Below are 19,864 nucleotides of genomic sequence, written 5' to 3'. Positions count from 1 at the left end.
ACAAGACGCTATGTCAAAAAATGAACTTTACAATTGCGGGGGTGCAGGAGTGTAGTTGTGGAGATGGGAGGGGAAAAACAAAGGAGAAAACAATGCTTGATAAGAAATGTACTCATTACCTTGCTCATGTAGCTGTAACCCCTACTCTGTACAGTATTTTCACAATAAAAACTTATTCTAAAAATATCAAGACATAATAATGTATATTTTTTACATAAATGCTAAAATATTCAATTTAATCCACACATTTTCTCTTGTGGACTGGGAAACAGAGGTTAAGAGCTTGAGCTCATGAGAAAGAGAGAGAGAAAGAGAGAGAGAGAGAGTGAGGGAGGGAGGGAGAGAGGCGGGAAGAGAGAGAGAAGGAGGCTGTGTTATCTTCCTCAAGTTTTGTAACTCAGTTTCTCCATTTTTTAAACAGGGCTGGTATTGGAATTTTGACTTTTACAATTGCTAACTGATACATATACAGTAAGAGCTCAGTCAGTAGTATCTATCAATAATGTGAGTTTCACAGGAATTCTATGAGCACAGTGTTTTACCACCTCTGACAGGGTGCCTGGGATCTTGAGAATATTGTTCAGACACAATTTGGACAGGCTAAGAGAGGAAAAAACAAAGGCACAGAAAGTCAAAGGAAACTGGTGTGTGTCCATGTGCAAGCTTGAGCCCTAGATTCGTACTCCTACCTGGCTGCCAGCTTCTCAGTCTGTGCCAAATCACAGTTCGCTAAGAGCTTTTCAACCTGGAAAGAAGTCACAAAACCCACTTAGTAGTTCCTGAGTAGCAGAGAAAATGAAATCTACTGAGATAGGAGATACTGAAGGCATTCCCCATGTAAGATATATTTCTCATGTGGCTTGTAGTCCAAAAAACTTGAAAACATTGGGTTTGGGCCAAGAAATTGGACTTTGAATACTGCTTCCTGAAGCTCTTGAAAGGTGTGTGACAATAAATGAAAATGATGAGAATGATGGTGAAGAGGAAGAAGACAAAGACGTTCATGATGGTTTTGGTATTGCTGATGAGGGTCATGATGATGATGATGATGGATGCTTAGCACATGCTGACTGCGTAGCACATGCTAGGCACTTTACTAAACATGGACCTATTTAGTCCTCAATGGCGATTTTGTGAGATGGACATTCTTATGAGGATCATTTTGCAGAAAAAGAAACTGAGGCTCCGAAATGGCAGGTAAATTTGTCAAAGGTCATAAAGAGTTTATTTGTACATTAAAGTTTACTAACATGCCTCACCACTAGGAACTCAATAAGTAAAATTTATTTCTATTATTACTTTTCAAAAGGGCAAGGCTACTTTAACTATCTTAGCTTTTTCCTCTGGAAAGTGTCCACAGCCCTAGTCTCTGGCCCTCAATTGCCCCATGCCGATGGTTCTGTGCTACCATAGTAGTCTGGGATAACCGTGAGGCAAGGAGAAGCTGACCTAATCTCTGACTTGCCTGGGGAATGTGAGAGGGGAAGGTCTCAAATGGCTTTAGGCATGCACCAGAAAAAGGAAAAATGAAAACCATGTTACAGACAAATCGAGCCATTCTTAAAAGTTAGAAAGTAGACTTAATTAGGGCCAGCTCTCCCCATCCAAAACCACAAAAGTTAAAATAGGAAAATATTTCCAGAAATGCCCATTATGTGTTGTTAGAAAATATCGAGAGTAAAATATATGTTTTATTTTATACATGCCTCCAGCTGAAAAATTATGCTTTTACTCTCTTTCCCAAAAGATGGGAATGCCAGCCCAAATCTAGACAGCCCCGAATCAAATTTAGGTTGCTCACAATCACCGCAGTTTTCTATCACCCAATATCGCTCAAAAGCCTTAAAGGAGGAAAGAGGAGGAATGTATTTAAAAAACCCAAGCCTGATCCAGGAAAGAGCCTTTTCTGACCTGTAGCACATGAGCATTTGCTCCTCTTCGGCTACATGGCTTTCCTGTTGTGTCCTGTTGGTATCCAGGGTAACATGTCCTTCATCGCCACATCTGCTGTCCTCTTCAGCAGTCACCGAGGGCCACACATAATGAAGTGAGGTCAGCCAGGGGTGGGGAGGAGAGCCAGGCTTACTCTGCCTAGATGGGACTTCCAAAACTGAGACACAGGGTCGCCCCTGTTCAATGTCTTGTCAACAAGGCCATTAATTGGCTGAGATTTCTCATTGAGTGTTTGAAGATGATTCATGCTATTAAAAAGCTAATCTTTGTCTCCCAAACAGTTGTCTCTTTAAAAAAAAAAACCAAGAAAAAAAAAACTACTGTGTAGGGAAACACCTTAAACTTGATTGTCTTATAAAAAGAGAATGATTTCTTCATGATAAATCTTGACAATGTAACTTGTCCCTGGATACATTCTTGGTTCTTGAGTGGATTTTTAAGAGCTCTTTTCTGAATCTCAAGATTCCTCAATACAGTAACAGGCATTTTTGTTGTTGGACTGAGGTTTGTACAAGCGCCTCAAGTCAAACTCAAAAGTCAATTGTTTGTTGTTGTTTACCTCAATCCTCTTGCCCTCTTGTATTCTTATCAAATCAGAATGACTTTATTTTTTGTTTAAAGAGCAAGAATTTATTCTATGGAAGCTATTTTCTAGTTCTGTGTAAATGTAGCTTCACTTGCAAAAGCACCCAGGTTCTGAGAGCATCATGTTTCTGCACACACCACCAAACATGCTCCCATCTAGAGATGCAAGGTGCCTACATGGCATTGTAATGTAGAGATTAAACTAACACCCAGATTTCCTTTTCTCGTTTCAGTTAAGAAACGCCATGGTGAATAGAAAGACAGGAAAGTTTTCCATGGAGGTGAAGAAGACAGTGGACAAAGGGGTATATTTTTCTCAAACATTCTTGCCGCTTAATTTAAAACAAACCACTGTGGAAAAATTAGCTTCGCAAGCTCTATCTGGAATAAATATCTTTCGCTGAGATCATTTTTCTCTTGTCTTTACTTATCTCAAGCAAGATTCATGTAGTGCCGTTAACCTGATCGTGTGTTCATTTATTTTTATTGATTTCTGAAAACGTCACCTAGCAGACTAACCATGTTTTCTTTTCTCTATGACTTTTTTTTTTCAATCTAGAAACGGGTTTTGGTGATGACAAATGACTACTATTATACAGACATCAAGGGTACTCCTTTCAGGTAGAGCTGACCATAATACATGGACATTCCATCCGACCCATCAGTGTGTTTGTACAAAAGCTGCTGACGATCTCAGAGCTCGTCATCTGAAGATAACAAACACCCTGCCAAAAGGCTGGAAAGAGTGAGGAAGGGGCTTTTTCCAGGCTGCCTTTGTCTATTTTCTAGAAGGGGGAAGATGGTTCAGGCCCACCTAGGGGAACTCCCTCAATTTGTCATGGCTTTGCATCTCATTACCAACTAAAAAAAGCTAAGGGGTTCCCACCAAAGGTGGGTTTCTAGGGTCCTTAACCATCTAACTTATTGCCCCTCCCCCCGAGATCCATTTCACCTTTTTATTTCATGACCAGAACAAAATCCTTCAAACTGGAAGGCAGCATTTCATCCCTACATGTTATTCTGTTTCTACCTCTCTGAGCTGTCCTGTGCTTGTCTCCCTCTGAATCCTATTGTCTCTCTTTGTTATAGTCATAAACAATGGTTTTGCCTCAATTGCTTGGTTTCAGCTGTGTATGCAGTGTTCTCAATTTGGCTGCTATTATTTGTTAAAAATGACTTCAGCAGGGCTGCTTCATATTTCTGAACAGGTATCTCCCAGAGCTAAGGAGAGTTTCCTGAGTATAGATTTAATTAAAAAAATAAAGTCTAATATCTCTGTCATACACTCTGCCTGGGATCATGGGCAGAGTGCATTTGGAAGTGAGAGCAATCAAGGCACACATGAACCACTAGTAAATGGATTTGCCAAATGAAGAGCCTGTTTTTAGAGCCTAGTATCTTTCTTAGGCCAAAGCAGGCAGGAGCTTAAATCAAGCCAGTGAGAGTGTGGGAGACTGATTAAGACTCAGGAGAAGACTGGGCAAAGCACCCCACCACAGAGTTGTGTGGCTGAGCTTGAGTAGGAGTAGAAGTTCTCATTTTTGCCTTTGAGGAACAGATCCATTTTCCCTCTTCTCAATCTTTGGGATTTTAAAAGACCCATCTCTAGCTGGCATCAGGGCAGAGGTGTGTAAGGCAGTAGCACGGAGTGGGTGCGTGGCCCCCGGGAAGACATCCAAGGGAAGGGCATGCTGGAGGGCCGAGCTGTTTGCCACAAGTCTTGAAAACACAAGAGCAGCCAATTGCTGCTGGCATTTCCAATCAGAAATGACTTTGAAGCAGCTGCTTGAACCTAAGAAAAACCAACACCCACTATAATCAGTGAGGTTTTAAAAGTAAACTGTTGGAAAAATTGTTTACAGAACATGAAATGGAAATGTGAAAATGGAAAATAAAAATGTTAACCCACAAGTCTATTCCACTCGATGCCATGGACTTCAAGATCTGCTTTGTTTCTTCTGCACAGTTTAGGTGTGGCGCTCTCCAGAGGCCATGGGAAATATTTCTTCCGAGGGAATGTGACCATTGAAGAAGGTAAGGTCTGGCCTTAGCTCAGCCCAGCTTTTATCATTGAGAGGAAGTTCTGGAAATAGCTATGAATGAACCAAAGACCCTCTAGCTAGTGCCTTGGGCAGTTGACTCAGTCAATTCACCACTTGCTGTTACCTTTCTTGACCATTTTGCCTAGGTTTCAGAATGATGGAGATTACAACTCTTGGTAGCCGTTGTTTTAATTCAGTGCATTTATATCCTGCATTTATCCACAGAGTTGTTGAGGCAACACATAGGAATTGAAATGACACAGGTTAGAAAGAGGAGATGATCTCACTCGTACTATCTTTTTCATCCCCATAGTTCACTCTTTGAGAAAGGCTAGGCTTTCTCAGTGTCACAGGGAGAGGTGGCTTTGGTCTCTCAGGGGATCTATTCCCAGATTGACCTTAAGGAAGTCCAATTTAGCCTTTAGGTTTTACATCTTCACAGAGAAGGAGTTAGACTAGAGTAGGACTATTTCTAGCTGTCCATACATGGATAATGAAGACAAAGAAGGTTGATTATAAGCCAAGTTTTAATTGGTTAGTGCTGGTTGCAAATGAATGTGCCTAAACTCCAATGATAAGAACTATGGTCCCTGAGATTCCATGTTCCATGAATAACTGATTGTCTCTCCATTGTCTCAGAGGTGGTAGTTTTGTCTGCCAAGAGACTGAGAGAAACAAAGAGACCTTAGAGAACAGAGGGAGAGTAAGACACTGTGAATGGGGCAAAACTTTCCCAAGAGCCAATCTTGTGTGCACTCTTCTCAGTAATGAGAGAATATAAGAAACTTTGTGACTTAAAAAAGATACGTTATAGGAAGTATTCTCAGAGATCACACTTTCACTTCTGAAATTGTTGTGCCTGTGTGAATATCAGAGCCTAAGTTCATGCCTAAGCCATATGAAGTCAAGCCGAGGAATACTCAGGAATACTCAGAAAAATAGATGGAGAGGTCATTCATGTACCCCTTACATGTACCCTTCATATGTCTGTTCCTTTCGCTGACTGCAAAACACAGATCTATTCCTCTACTTCTCTTCTCCTAATCTCTCCCACACAGTTGTTTTGCATTGTCTTTTGGATATTTTTTTGGTTACTATCTTTTTCCTGTATGTTCTCCAGCTGTTAGGCAAAGCAGTCACAGAGAATTTCAGAGCTAACTATAATCACCATGTCAGAAATTAGTTAAATCCTCAGCAAGGGGGAACATGTCTGGTTATCCACACAAATGAGGTCAGATCTTCCTCTCTCTGTTGGTCTTCTGCAAATGAAAGGACTTACAATCTTGCCAACTTCACTGAGTAATAGAGTCCAGAAAAGCTGCATCCCCTTAGGCTAACTGGTACAGGGTCTTGTCTCTAAGAGCCCCAGCTTGCTTCCTTTTCTTCTATGTTCTTAGAGAGGGAGGGAGTTCTTTGGGGATTGCAGCAACACTTGTATAGGTTTTATAGTAAGGAATGTGCTTCTACAAAATGTAGGGATTTTCCAAGTGCTTTGCCAATGCCAGATACTAGCAAGATGGCAAATAGGTAGTCTCTGCTCCAAAGTACAAGAAGTCATTGTAGTTGATGTCTCTTCTGACTCTCCTTTGTATCTTTTATATGTACTGTACACAAAAACTGTTAGAGCTTTTGTAAGCAATGTCAATCATCAGTAGATGAGAATTTTGTCCAAAGAACCAAAACCAGATGCAAAAGAGAGCACAGTTAAATGTCTTTGGTGCCAAGGAACTCAGAGAAACTTAAAAAAGACAAAAAAAAAAATCTTTCCCTCAAGAACTCATCTGTATTTCCTGTAACATTTTGCCAGAGAAGGCTTTGTGGATAAAAGTTGACTGAACTGAATGTAGAAAAATAAATATAATTGACATCCTTGACTCAGTACTATGGGAAGATATAGTCCCATATCAGGCCTTTATACTTGCTACTTTTATATCGAGCTCTCTCTCGCTTACCTGTATGACTTTCCCTTGCCTCTCTCAAGTTTTGGTGAAAAGTCACTTTCTCAGTGAAATGAAATTGAGGAAAGTCTATTAAGCTTTCCCATCTTTTGGTCCTCCATATCATCATTCTATGCTCTTTTTCCTTCACAGCCCTCACCACCAAGTAAAATACTATATATTTTCATTTCAAGCTGATCTGCTGCTCTCCTTTCAGTCACCAAAAATTAAGTATCACCAAGACAGGGATTTGTGTTTGGTCTAATGCCAAAATCTGGCACATAGCAGTTGCTTGTCAAAAAATATTGAAGAAAGGAAGGAAAAAAGAAAGAAAAAGGAAGGAGAATAGGAGGGAAGAAGGAAGAGAAAGGCAGAGAGAATATATGGATACTGGATTGTTTTAGGGCTGATTATAGGCACATCTAAGTAGGAGTTACACAATTTTTGCTGCATCACATAGCTGATATAACTGAAGGTCATTGCTAAGTTCACTCAACTGGCAGGTGCTATTGCCTGATGTTCAATCTAATTTATTCCCTACTTGATTATGTACAATCCAGAAGGATTATGTGATAGTTCTAATATTTCCATATTGTTTTATGCATTCATATTTGAAGGGGAAATTGGAGTCCTGTGTTCAGTGAACTACTACTGGTCATTTGGGAAAGGACTTATAAAATAGAAGTATAGTTCTGCTCTATCACTCTTTGAAATTAAGGCACATGAAAACCCAAGGAAAGAGACTGACTTCACAGTGTGTCCTATCCAGTTTTGTGTTGTTATAATAGAATATGGAGGCTAGGCACCTTATAAAGAGTTTTATTTAGCTCTTCGTTTGAGAGGCTGAAAGCCCAAGGTTGGTGGCCCCACTTAGTTGGCCTCTTCTGCCTGCATCCCAACATGATAGAAACATCGGAAAGGATAGAAACACCTATACAAGTGAAGAAGCAAGAGAGAAAGGGGGAACCAGTCTGATTCCTTTTTTTATTTTTTGGTCAGTCATGGGCCTTGAACTCACGCCTGGGCACTGTCTCTGAGCTTTTTTGCCGAAGGCTAGCACTCTTCCAGTTTGAGCCACAGCTCTACTTTTGGGCTTTTCTGGACATAAGAGTCTTATGGTCCTTCCTGCCTCGATTGGCTTCAAACTGCAAATCTTCAGCTCTCAGCCTCCTGAGTAGCTAGGATTATAGGATTATAGGCATGAGTCACGGGCACCTGGCCAGGCCAATTCTTTTTATAACAACATGCTTCTGGAGAAACGAACCCAATTTTGTGAGAAGCACATGAATCCCTTCTGTATCTGGTGCCAAATGATCTAATCGCCTTCCATTAAGCCCTGCCTCTTAAAGATCCATTGCTTCTCAATATCATTACATTGAGGACTAAGCTTCTAGCACAGGCAACTTTGAAGAACAAACCATATCACAGAGTTAAGATAGTTCAGAGCATTCTGTTCAAAACTTCCAAATTCCCTGAAAGTCCCAGCTCCCCTAGTTACCTTCCTAGACTAGACTGATGATTCGCTTACTTAGGAACCTGTAACAACTAGCAATTTTTGCTGGTCAGAAACAGTTGAGTATTGACAATTTTGTATCATTCAACCTATAATTTCATCTCACAACTATCCATCACTTAGGGACTATTATCTTTTCTGTTTTGCACATGAAGAAACCAATATTTAGAGAAGTAAATTAACCCACTAACATCACACAGGAGTTTGGGGGCCTAGTCCAGTTCCCAACTTGGACTACACAGGGCTCCAGAGTCAGTTTTTCTAACTGTCCTATTAAGCTGTCTGTCCCCTTCAGTACAAATATGTTTCTTACCCCCTTAGAGTTAGAGTTTCTCTCTGGGATATGTAGCCAACGAAGGTGGTGTTCATGCCATTGGAGTGAGTGAAATTGAGGGCAGAGATGACTGGATAAAGAATTTGCTACAGGGCTGGGATGTAGCTCAGTGGCAAAGCGCTTGCCTAGCAAGCGCAACGTCCTGGGTTCGATCCCCAGTACCAAAAAAGAAAAGACAAAAAAAAAAGAGAATTTGCTACATTCTTTTGAAGTTCCTGATCCCCGGGCAGGGGATTGCTGTCTCCTGTGAACTCACCCCACAGTTCCCTAAAATACTTGAAGCAAAGGTGGAGGAGGCAGTGCTTATTCATGGACCTCTTCTTCTTAATCTCCAGGCCTGCATGACTTAGAGCACCCAGATGTGTCATTGGCAGATGAATGGTAAGAATTTACCAGGCCTAAATGGGCATCAGTATTTATTGCCCACTTTAGTTTCTAATTGCTTGTGTTCCTGTACCCTATTTGCTTGTTTCCCTGGTTCAAATGCAAAAGAAGAAAACACAACAGTTTATATGCTTTTTTCCCTTGGGCTAGGTCTTACTGCAACACGGACCTGCATCCTGAGCACCGACACCTGTCTCAACTAGAAGCTATTAAGCTCTACCTCAAGGGTAAAGAGCCTCTACTCCAATGTGAGTGTAATCTCAAAGACATGCTTTACATGGTGGGGAAGGTCAACTCCAAACTATATGTTCATGTCCCAGTTTTTAAGAGAAGCTTTGTTTGGCTAAGACCAAAGCCAGTCAACCAGCTGATTTTTTGTAGATGAATGTAAGCTACCAATCCCAGAATTCCTAATCACCATTGAACTGATTTCATTAGATTTGTTTTTCTAGTAAACCATTTACTCAAGCAACTGAATCGGATGGAAATGTTACAGCTGGGGAAAGACTGCAGATATTTGCTTATCCAGCACCCTTATTTTACAAATGAGAAGCAGAAACTGAAAAAAGGATTATCTCAGGCTCAGCATGTTGATTCATGATTGCAATTCCAGCTCCTCAAGAATTGGAGATAGGAAGATTGTGTGGTCTTAGGCAAGTCTTAGACAAAAGGATAAGACCCATCGAAAAACAAACTAAAACAAAGCTGGACTGGAGGAATGGATCAAATGGTAGAGTACTTACTTGCCTATCAAGTGTGATGCCCCAAGTTCAAGTCTGATTATCACCAGAAAAACAATGTAGAATGGGGGATGAACTATTACTGTACACAAGTCCATAAACCTAGGTTTTCTGATCCTCTGAGAGAGCAGTCATCACTAGTATCTGTTGCTTCTCATGGTGGCTTATATTCTGCCTCTTTTACCAAGCATTCTCTGAAAGCACTCAGTGAATAATTTGACTAATATCTGTGCTAGAGGCAAGGGTAGTTCTAGCTGCTCTGGATTCTCCCTCAAGGAGGAGATCTTCTTATATCATGAGGTGGTTCCAGTAGCTTCAATTTAAGAAAGAGAAATCCACCAAAAATAAGCATAGCACCTGCTTCTCTTACTAACAAGCATTATTTCACAATGATGGGCAAAGTGCTTGACATGTGTTATCTTTTGGAATAATCATAGCCATCTCTAGGAAGGTGTAAGGAAATTACCCAGCTGTTAACTGACAGCTTCATGGATGGATTTACTTTGATGGTATGCTCTGGTAGGGAAAAGATCAGATGTTCATCCTCTGAGCCCAATTGTTCTTTGTCTTTGAATTGTTCTTGATATATTTTAAGGAACACATTATCTCAAGTGTGGAGATAATTTGAAAATCAATTTCTAAGTTACCATTCAACTTCCTTTAGTTACCATTTGGCTTCCTAATATTTTGCCAGATTTGCTTCAGGTACTTTTTTTAGGGAGGGCACTGGTTCTAGGGCTTAAACTCAGTTCCTGGATACTGACCCTGAGTCTTTTTTTTGCTCAAGGCTAGCACTCTACCACTTAAGCCCACAGCTCCATTTCTGGCTTTTTGGTGGTTACTTAGAGATAAGAGTCTCATGGATTTTCCTGCCAGGGCTGGCTTTGAACTTAGATCCTCATATCTCATCATTCTGAGTAGCTAGGGTTATAGGAATGGCTCAAGTACTCTTTAAGGAACCAACCATTGCAGAGATATTAAAATCCTTGTCCTGTTCCACTTCCCTCCCATAGAGAATGACCAGCCAGTGTCCATTTATCATACTCATGCATTTTTAGTATAATACATAAAACTCTATACCATTACTTTTATTATTTTATATATTAACTTTATATACATATTGAACATCCCTAATTCAAAAATCTGAAATCCAAAATACTCCAAGTCTGAAACTTTTTGAGCACTAATGTAATGACATTGGTGGAAAATCCATATCATGAAACCTTGTTTCATGAACAAAATTATTAATAATAATATTACATAAATTTATATTCAGGCTATGTGTATTATTGTATTCATATATATATATATATATGAAACCCAAATGAATTTTGTTTATACTTATGTCATATCTTCAAGATATCTCTTTTTATAAAGGCAAATATTCCCAAACCCCAAAGCTCTGAGCTCTGAAGTACTTCAGGTCTCAAGCATTTTAGATAAAGTACACTCAACCTGTATATATAACATATGGTATGTTATATGAATTATATATGCTAACACACACACAAGCTCATGTTAATCACTTAGCTCTATTGTATTTGTTTGCATTACTACATAGAATTCCATTCTTTAAGCATATCTGAACTTACCCATTGTCTCTTCAATGATAAGTGAAGCTACTTCTAGTTTTTACTTTTCAAAACCACTCTTTTGTTATTTTTGCCCCTGGCCAAAACTGAGGACTAGCCTGCCCTAGATAAATACTAAGTATTCTCTAGAGGGCCCTTAAAACTTTTCCTAGGCTCATGATCTTCTGCTTATTTCTTGGCCTCTTTCACAAAGTGCTACCTACCATCCTTTTGGACAGGGACAAATACCACCCTTAAAATGAAAAAAAAAAAAGCCGTCTTAAATGGAAGGGATCACAGAATGCAAATCCCCACAGACATCAACCAAGAACAGAGTGCTGAAGAAGTGCAGGTTTTCAAAGAGGACAGAGATGGTCATTACCAGAGCTAGCATTCTGACATAGTATTGGCTTCCACTCTCTAGCTCTGGGAGTCAGCATACTAGTCCGTGGCATGAGCTATGAGATGGAGAGAGACAGCAGGAAAGCAAAGTGTGAGATGCCTAAGCCTCTCCATTTACTTCTGTCTAGTCCAAATGCTTTAGGGCCCTGGCATTACCGGCATATCAGATGTCAGACTGTTTTATATTTTTGGCTGGTGGGAGGTTAACTCATAAAGCAACACACAGTATGAGAAAGTATCCCGCAGATACTGCAAACTAAGCCCGGGGCGTGCCTCTCAAGCTCCTTTTTGGGGGCAGGCCAAAGTAGCTTGTCTTCTATCCTTCCCAACAGGTGACAAAGAATTGATCCAAGAAGTCCTTTTTGATGCTGTGGTGAGTGCCCCCATTGAAGCATATTGGACCAGCCTAGCCCTCAACAAATCTGAGTAAGTGATTGCACGTGTCCCCTTCATGTCCATTTCCTCACTAAGGCTCCAAAATATGGTTATGGTTTAAAGAACTAAACTGTTTTAGGAGCCTGGTGTTAAAGTTCTTTAATTTTCCCCTAAGCTCCAAACCACAAGAGCTAGAGCAGATTAGTGGTGCGGGCTTGGATGGCAGGCTCTTGGGCTTGACATGTAATTTGCTTGAGTTTTAACATTACATGAAATTTGGTAAGTGGAGGTAGAGTGACACTTCCAAGAGAGGGAGGGAGGCGGAAGCAACATTTCGTTTCCTGTCTTGCCACTGCTCCCTCAACCTTACAGACTGGAGAGAACTTGGGATGGAGCCAGGTGAAGTTGTGAGTAGAACCCAGATGTGAGGTATCTATTTCAGGCGTGTCAGATACAGTCTTGTGCTTTTATTTCTTAAGTGGAGGATAAGAGGGGGAAGTCGGTGGTAGCTGATATCAGAGACTAGAATGAGAACTACTTTAGCTAATTTTACTATTGCTGTGAGTAGGCTTTTAAAAATAGGAAAATCATTTTCACTTTATTCCTTCCAGTGGTACAATATTTAGTTCTCTCTACTATTTCATTATTTGTTTTATCTTCTTTTCTATCTTGTTGATGAATCATTTTGTTCTGATGTTCTTTCTTCTGTGTGTTCATTCATTCATTCACTCACTCATTCACCTGTGATGTACACTGAACTGAGTTTTGGTGAAATAGAGTTAGCACAAACTGACAGAGGACTTGCTATCCAGTCCCTGTGGTACACAGTGTACTGTATTATTAAAATGTTTGATAATTACTTTGAAGGAAAAGTTAACAGCAAACTATTATACCACCTAATGTTGGCATCTATCCTAGGAAGATGGAATAGGACATGCAAAAATGCTGAGTGGAGAAAGCTCACATTGACATTAAAAACTGTGAACTTACCTGAAAGGTTGCAGTTAGGCTAAATAATGTCAGAAGATGAAGCTGCAAAGAGATGCCAGGTGGCTCTGGACCTTGGGAGACAAGTTAGAGTCTACATTTTGTACTTAGAAAACTGAAACTGACAAGAAGAATTCGTGAAATAAGAAGGAATGTAATCACATTTGCTTTAAAAAAAAATCTCTAACTTCTGTATGAAGAACAGAGTATAATGGGGTAAAAATGGCAGTGGAGGCTTCTAGAGCATTGCAAGGGATTTTTCCATTTGGACCAAGAGGTTCACATGTGCCCTGCTTTGACAGTAAGATCCCAGGACCTGTTGATGAGCTTGTGGTGTAAGGACAGAGAGACTGAACTGTCAGGTTCATGCTCACACTTGCATACCAAGCACCAGGGAAAATGGTAGAATAGGAGACACAGAGAAAAGCAGGGTTGGGACTGGCCATGGCCACAGTCCCTGATAGAGACTGAAGCCTAAGATGACTGGAGGTTTGCCCAGTGGACAGTAGACAGTGGACCTCATGCAGGCAGTTTATCATGGTCTGGAGCTCCAAAGAGAGACTGCATGTTCATTATACTTTTGGAAGCCCTGCTTACCTACATGGATCTTTCCCCCTGGGAGACTGGGGATCATCAAAGCCTATCCTAGGATTTCTTTCTCTCATGAATGTTAACATACTTCTTTTAGTCTCTCATGAAACTCAAAGTCTTAAGCAAGATTGCTGATTCATTTCTAACACATACTTGAGATTTTTAAAATGGTAGCTTGCTTTGTAGTCCACATCTGTAACTGATCGGACATTGAGCTTTCCAATTTGGTGTAGGATACGAGCAGAGGCAAATGTATCCTGCTGGTTTGTAGTCACCCTTCACATACTTAAAGGTTGTCTTGACCACCATGAGTACTGCCAAAGGCCAATAACCAAACCATCTTATTTCGAAGATGACATGGATAGTGCTTCGGATCAAATTGCTATTAATATCTAGGACAGAGAAGTAAGCACAAAATTGGGCATTCTCTTCATACTTCAGTGTAAGATAAAATTGTGTTTGTAGAAAAACTCATTTGTTCTTTGCACAAGAGAAACATCTCCTAAAGAACATGATCAAATATAGAATTGCTTTGAAAATTAAAACAACATTATATTAGTAAGTTTTTAAAGCAGTTTTCCTTGTGAAGGATATCCTTAAGAGTTCCTATACTTGGCACCCTACAGGGTTGCTTGAAGGTGTTATTCTTTAGATCAGGTGAGAATAAAGCCGGTGTTTTGGTAGTATTTATATGTTGGTCCCCCGACAACTGTGTGGAAGTCAGATCCTGTTCCAGCTGTACAGAACTCCAGGCTGTGGGGTGCTGTAGACTTGATTTAGAGGATTTGCTGCTCACTGCAGTGACTACAGTATCAAAACCTAGAGCACACATGGTGGAAATGAGAAATAAAGTTATCCCAATGGACTTCTATCTTTTCTCAAAGTTCTTCATCCTCAGCCTGCTGTCTCTGAATCTGCACCCAGATCATTGAGATAAAATGCGTTTATTGGAAGTAAAGTTTTCTCATGCTGCTTTTGTTGGCAAGATGTTCTTCATGTTTTCCTCCAAGTATCACCATGGGGTTATTGTCCCAGAGAAGAGGGAGGTTGCTTGCTGAGCTTGGTGTACATGTGCATGCATGCGTGCATGAATGTTACATGTGCACCTTTGTGTTATGTTTGAGTGTTGCGTATGCACGTGTATGTATGCGTGTCATTTTACAAGTTCTTTTAAAGTTCAGGCTTCAAAGCTACTGTTTTGTAAAACATTCTGTAAGCCTTGAAATGCAAAAGCCATTATCTGCTTACTGTCTAGCAGCATCTCTCTGTTGTCTGCTGTTCTATTTCAGGAATTCTGACAAGGGCGTAGAGGTCGCTTTCCTCGGTACTCGCACGGGTCTTTCAAGAATCAATCTGTTTGTTGGGGCTGAGCAGCTCACCAACCAGTAAGTACAAGGGCTCCTCTTTAGGGGCCCAGTGAGCTCCTAACATGGAAAATCCAAAGGGATGCTTATTTCACCACTGGCAGAAACAAAATTCAGGCCACCCTAGACCTGCTGAGAATTTTTTCCTCTCTTCTACCATGGGGGCCCCAACACATGCACTCACCTGCCCGCTGGCCCTTTCACAACCCTTTGTTACTCACACTTGTTGGCTTCTGTCCACCATCCTGGAGGCCTCTCCAGCCTGGTGAGTCATTTCAGGGCCTGGGAGATGATGAGGCTGTTGGGGTGGGGGCAGCCAGAGGGAGGAAGCTCTGGGCTCCCAACACAGGGCTCTGAGCTTTCAGCTGTTCTGCAGCTGTGCCCAGGAACTCCTGCCTAGGTCTCAGAATTGCTGTTTATTTGTTTGTTTACATTTTAATAAACCGCTGTGCCTCTGTGCTTAGCTGGAGGGACTGCAGAACCTTAATCATAGAGGTGAGCTGTCTGGAGGTAGAGAAGTTGACGATGATCCCTGAGCAACAGGGGCTAAGAGTAACTGAGTCCAGTACCTGACTGCTCATTCCAGCACTGTTCAGCTTTGGGTCTTCAAGGAGCCACAGGCCCTTTACTCAGCAGATGAATGTATCACCAGAGCTGTTCATAGCATGAGTATTTTTTTTTCTGTCAGTTATGGGGGCTGAACTCTGGGCCTGGGCACTGTCCCTGAGCTCTTCAGCTCAAGGCTAGTGCCTCTACCACTTGAGCCACAGCGCCACTTCCGGCTTTTTCTGCTTATGTGGTGCTGAGGAATCGAACCCAGGGCCTCACGCATGTGAGGCAAACACTCTACCACGGAGCCACCTTCCCAGCCCTGCATGAGTATTTTCTAAGCCCATTAATAAATTTTCTCCCTTCTCTCCCCTTGACGCAGAGGCATTATTAGGCCCAACACATATGGAGTCTGAGATTTCAAAATTTGTATTTGCAACTGAGGGTGTGCGTTTGAAGTTTATCAGGAAAGATCACATTTCCTGACTTGAGGATATCAGGGGTGAAGAACGAATACACAGGCTGGGTGCCGATTGGAGAAGGGTTATTCTAGGGGAATGTCCAAAGAGGAGGTGCTACCTACCCTGCAAGTCCTGGTTTAGCAGGGCTGCTGGCCTGTTAGATGAGGCCCTGACACTAACACAGGAACCTCCCCAAACCAAGTCTGGTAAAAGGCAGATGGATAGATTTTTAAACTGATTTTAGACACTGCCTTTGCATTCTCAATTCCTTTTGTTTTTTTCTCAGTATCTCACATTTGTTCTGAATGAAATTCACTATTGTTGTGACTTGATTTTTTAAGGCCCGCTTTCGCATTTTACTCCCAAGCAAGCCTTTCTCCAGAGGGCAAGGTCATAGGAAGGACTAGGCGTACTGAGTTGCAGGGTGCCTTCTCTTGTGAGGATGGGGAGAGTGAAAGCAGACAAAGAATAGATCTTCCCATGCTCAAGGGGAAGGTTGTTGCTAATGCTGAGGTAACAAGTAAATAAGAACAGGCAAACAACAACAGCAACACAACGTGGCTTTCTTGAGTCTAATACCTGCATTAATTGTTATGAGTTTAGAAAATAACAGGACTACACATGGGCTGCTAGGATGTACATTTATATGTCCTCTCCAAGATCGCCATATCCTTTGGTTGATGTGAAGATCAAAAAATTAAGACAGGAACACTATGTGAGGAAAAATACCTACAACTGGGTTCTATCTCTATAGCATTGCTTCAATCCATAGCATGTGCTCGTTGACTGACGGGTAGATGAATAAGTCATCTGTCTCCTAGGAACTCATATTAACTGGTTCATACGGAGGCACTTTTTCATGGCCTGCTTTGCTACATTTATGCTTGGTCCAATTATGTGACTAGGTACACTGGACTGGGACAGATCGTTTTTCTCCTCAGAATCTGGCTGCCAGAGCTTTCCCAACATGTTTTGGAGTAGCATTGGATGTTCAATGTTGACTCAGGTCCCTCCAATGCTGAAAAAGACAAGTTGGGTTTCTAAAAGCCATCCCTACTTTTATCCTGACAAAGATTGTTACCTGTGCTGTGTCCACTTTGACCTTGATCAATACAGTGCTCTTCGTATCCATTTTCAGGGACTTCCTCAAAGCTGGAGACAAAGAAAACATTTTTAATGCAGACCATTTCCCTCTCTGGTACCGAAGAGCTGCTGAGCAGATCCCGGGGAGCTTCGTCTACTCAATCCCTTTCAGCACAGGTGGGTATCCTTCTGGGAGACAAGACTGTCTCTATTTGATCCTACTGACCTGGGCATTATGCAGAGTAGGGAAGCAGGGGAATGGGGTGGGGGTGGGGGGTACGGGGGAGAGGGGAAGGGGGCAGCACAGGCAAATGCCAAGAGGAGCCAAATTCTCCAGAGCCAGTGCTGAATACTGAGAGCTCCAAACTGGTGACCCATTCCATCCGCATAAATAAAATCTTACTTTACCAAATTATGCAGAGGGTGTTTTAGGAAGCAGGGCCAGTATTTTGCAACCCTGTGGAATTTGAATGCAATCTTCTCAGTTGATTTGTTTTTAATGCTGTTTGGCCCTATGTAAGAGAAAGTTTAGACAGTTTGCCAGAACCTTCAGTCACTTTCATCACTTCAAAGGTCCTTAGATCCCTATCTGATCTAAACTGTTGTGCAGAAGGCCAGAGCTTTTAGTGCACAATCTGTTTTCTTGACTGAGGGCTGCAGAGCAACCAATGAAAGCTATGTGGCTGATGATTTTTACATTCTGTAGATGTTATGATGTCATGAAATAGTCATCTCCTCCATTAAAGAAGATCTGAGTGCTATCTTATTCCAACTAGTATTAGAAGCAAATCACATTGGAAATGCTTTGCAGTTTTCTGTGGCTGTCTCCCACAGTTGGCATTTTTTGATGCTTATTCTGTGTGAAGCTCTCTATTGGGCATTAGAAACTTCAGATGTGAATGAAAACTAATTCTATAAACTCTGAAAAGTTTGATGTGTAATGGAATTTTGTAATAGGGCTCTTTATGTTAATCTCCTAAATGCCTTCCTAATTTATCCCTAATGGAAGCTGTCCAATGCCTAGTGTCAACTTCATACTCTCTTCATCTTTTCTCATTTCCATGAATGAAAATGTTTCAGAAACTTGTAAAAGCCATATTGACAAGAGTTAGTGGAATGGGCTTATTAGGAAAATAATCTCTCATTAATGGACGTATTCAAGTGAAAGTGATAAAATTCTCTTGTGGGGTGCAAGTTGTGACTAGATCATCTACTGAGTTCCTTTCCAGATTGAGTCTTTTGAGTGTGATCAATTTGCTGATAGGCCCCTGGATAAAGATGCTCTCACCCAAGTGTGCTTTTTACCCAGTCTGGATCCTTTTTAAATGTTCATCTGCATCACACTATAGCTGGAGATAACAACTAAGACACAGTGAACGTTTTTATACTGCAAACTTATGAACAATAACATAATTTTCTATCTCATCTTTTGTTTGTCACAATGCTATAAAGAAAAAAGTAGAATTTAGCTTGTTGTCCCTCTGACTCTGTACTGAAATCATTCTGTGATAGAGTTGCTTTTGACCAGGCTACATAGAATAACTCCCAAATGCTTCACATATTCACTTGCATATGTTGTTTGCCTTGTCATCCACTGTTTTTCCTTAAAAAAAAAATTATGTCTGCGCAAAAGAAATTCTTTTTTTTCGGCTTTTCTATTTTCTTTCTTTCTTTTTTTTTTATTGTGAGAATACCCATACAGAGGAGTTACAATTACATGGGCAAGATAAGAGTACATTTCTTATCAAGCATTGTTGCCTCCTCCTTGTTTCCCCTTCCCATCCTCCCCTCCCCTTACCTGATCCTCCCCCCCCCCCCACCCCCCACCAAAGTTGTTAAGTTCGTTTTTCGACATAACGACTTGTACATCTCATTGTTGCAATGGGTCCACCTGTATCCTTAGTTAAATGATTTGTTTTTTTTTTTTCCCTTCCCCTCCACAAATTATACCAACATCAAATACAGTGAAAGCAGGGGTTATACTGTGGGGGAGGGACATACAAAGCAAGATAGAAATAATCTTACAAATATGATAGAAACAATTGCATGAAAGGAAAAAAAAACATTTGAATACTTATCTTGGGGTTCATTCCCCTAACATCAACTTATCTGACCTTTTCTGCTTGACTCAAAAATATACTAGTTATTGCAAATAAGGGAAATCATGGGACCTATGTTTCTTTGAAATTCTGATTCATTAAAATTTTTGTCATATTTATTTTGGAGAAATGAAATTTTCATGAAACTCTTAATTTAATTGTGTCATCAAAGAAACTTACCTTATTTATATTAAAGTTATGATAATGTAACCATCTTCGAGTGTTTCATGGCTCCTAGACATTCAAGGAAAATCTTTAAAGTCACTAATTACAAGTCATGCAAGTCATTGTGGTAAATGCTCTCTCTCCTTTATGTTGCATATCTATGTTTTGTTTTGCTTTTAATTTCTTTTGTATTTTTACTTTTTATTTATATGGTTTTTATTTAAGTAATTGTACAAAAGGGTTTCAATTTAACATGTCAGTTTATAAGAACAATACATCTTTTTTAAATTATATTTTTATAATCTTTAAGTAATTGTAGAAAGGAATTATCATTCAATAAATCAGTTTAGAAGTACAATGCGTCTTGATCAATTCTACCCCTTTATCATTTTCCCCAGTCTCTTCCAACCCTACTCATATCTTCAAGTTACCTCAGTCCATTTTCACATATGTCCATTGAATTTTCTGACTGCATTTGTCCACCCTTCCTCTCTTCATTTGTCTGCCTTTATCTCCCTTCAGCCCTCCCCTAATACATATTTCAGCTTCCTGATATTCATCTTTTAAACTTCAAGTCAGTTGTTCAAAGGATCATTGCACTCCTCCTCTGTGTATACCATACATTAGCCAACATGGTTGTGTATATTTGCTTATGACCCTGTGAATACCTACCTTTGAAAAGAAGGTTTTATTATTGCTTGGTCAGTGAGAAAATTCCCAATTACTTTG

General features: G+C 40.5%; 1 protein-coding gene across 1 annotated transcript in view; it reads left to right on the top strand.

The window, feature by feature from the left end:
- Positions 1-19,864, top strand: part of Cacna2d3 (calcium channel, voltage-dependent, alpha 2/delta subunit 3) — a 935,068-nt gene that overhangs the window by 739,643 nt on the left and 175,561 nt on the right. Inside the window, exons 19-26 of the mRNA XM_013030732.1 lie at positions 2,772-2,843; positions 3,098-3,159; positions 4,505-4,572; positions 8,700-8,745; positions 8,899-8,996; positions 11,794-11,887; positions 14,704-14,799; positions 16,927-17,048. Coding sequence (XP_012886186.1) covers positions 2,772-2,843; positions 3,098-3,159; positions 4,505-4,572; positions 8,700-8,745; positions 8,899-8,996; positions 11,794-11,887; positions 14,704-14,799; positions 16,927-17,048 — 658 coding nt within the window. The remainder of the gene's footprint in view (positions 1-2,771; positions 2,844-3,097; positions 3,160-4,504; positions 4,573-8,699; positions 8,746-8,898; positions 8,997-11,793; positions 11,888-14,703; positions 14,800-16,926; positions 17,049-19,864) is intronic.

This window comes from Dipodomys ordii, unplaced genomic scaffold (assembly GCF_000151885.1).
Source record: "Dipodomys ordii isolate 6190 unplaced genomic scaffold, Dord_2.0 Scaffold132, whole genome shotgun sequence".
Classification (NCBI taxonomy): domain Eukaryota; kingdom Metazoa; phylum Chordata; class Mammalia; order Rodentia; family Heteromyidae; genus Dipodomys; species Dipodomys ordii.
The sequence above is the reverse complement of the archived record's forward strand: the minus strand, read 5'-3'. Positions and strand labels throughout refer to the sequence as shown.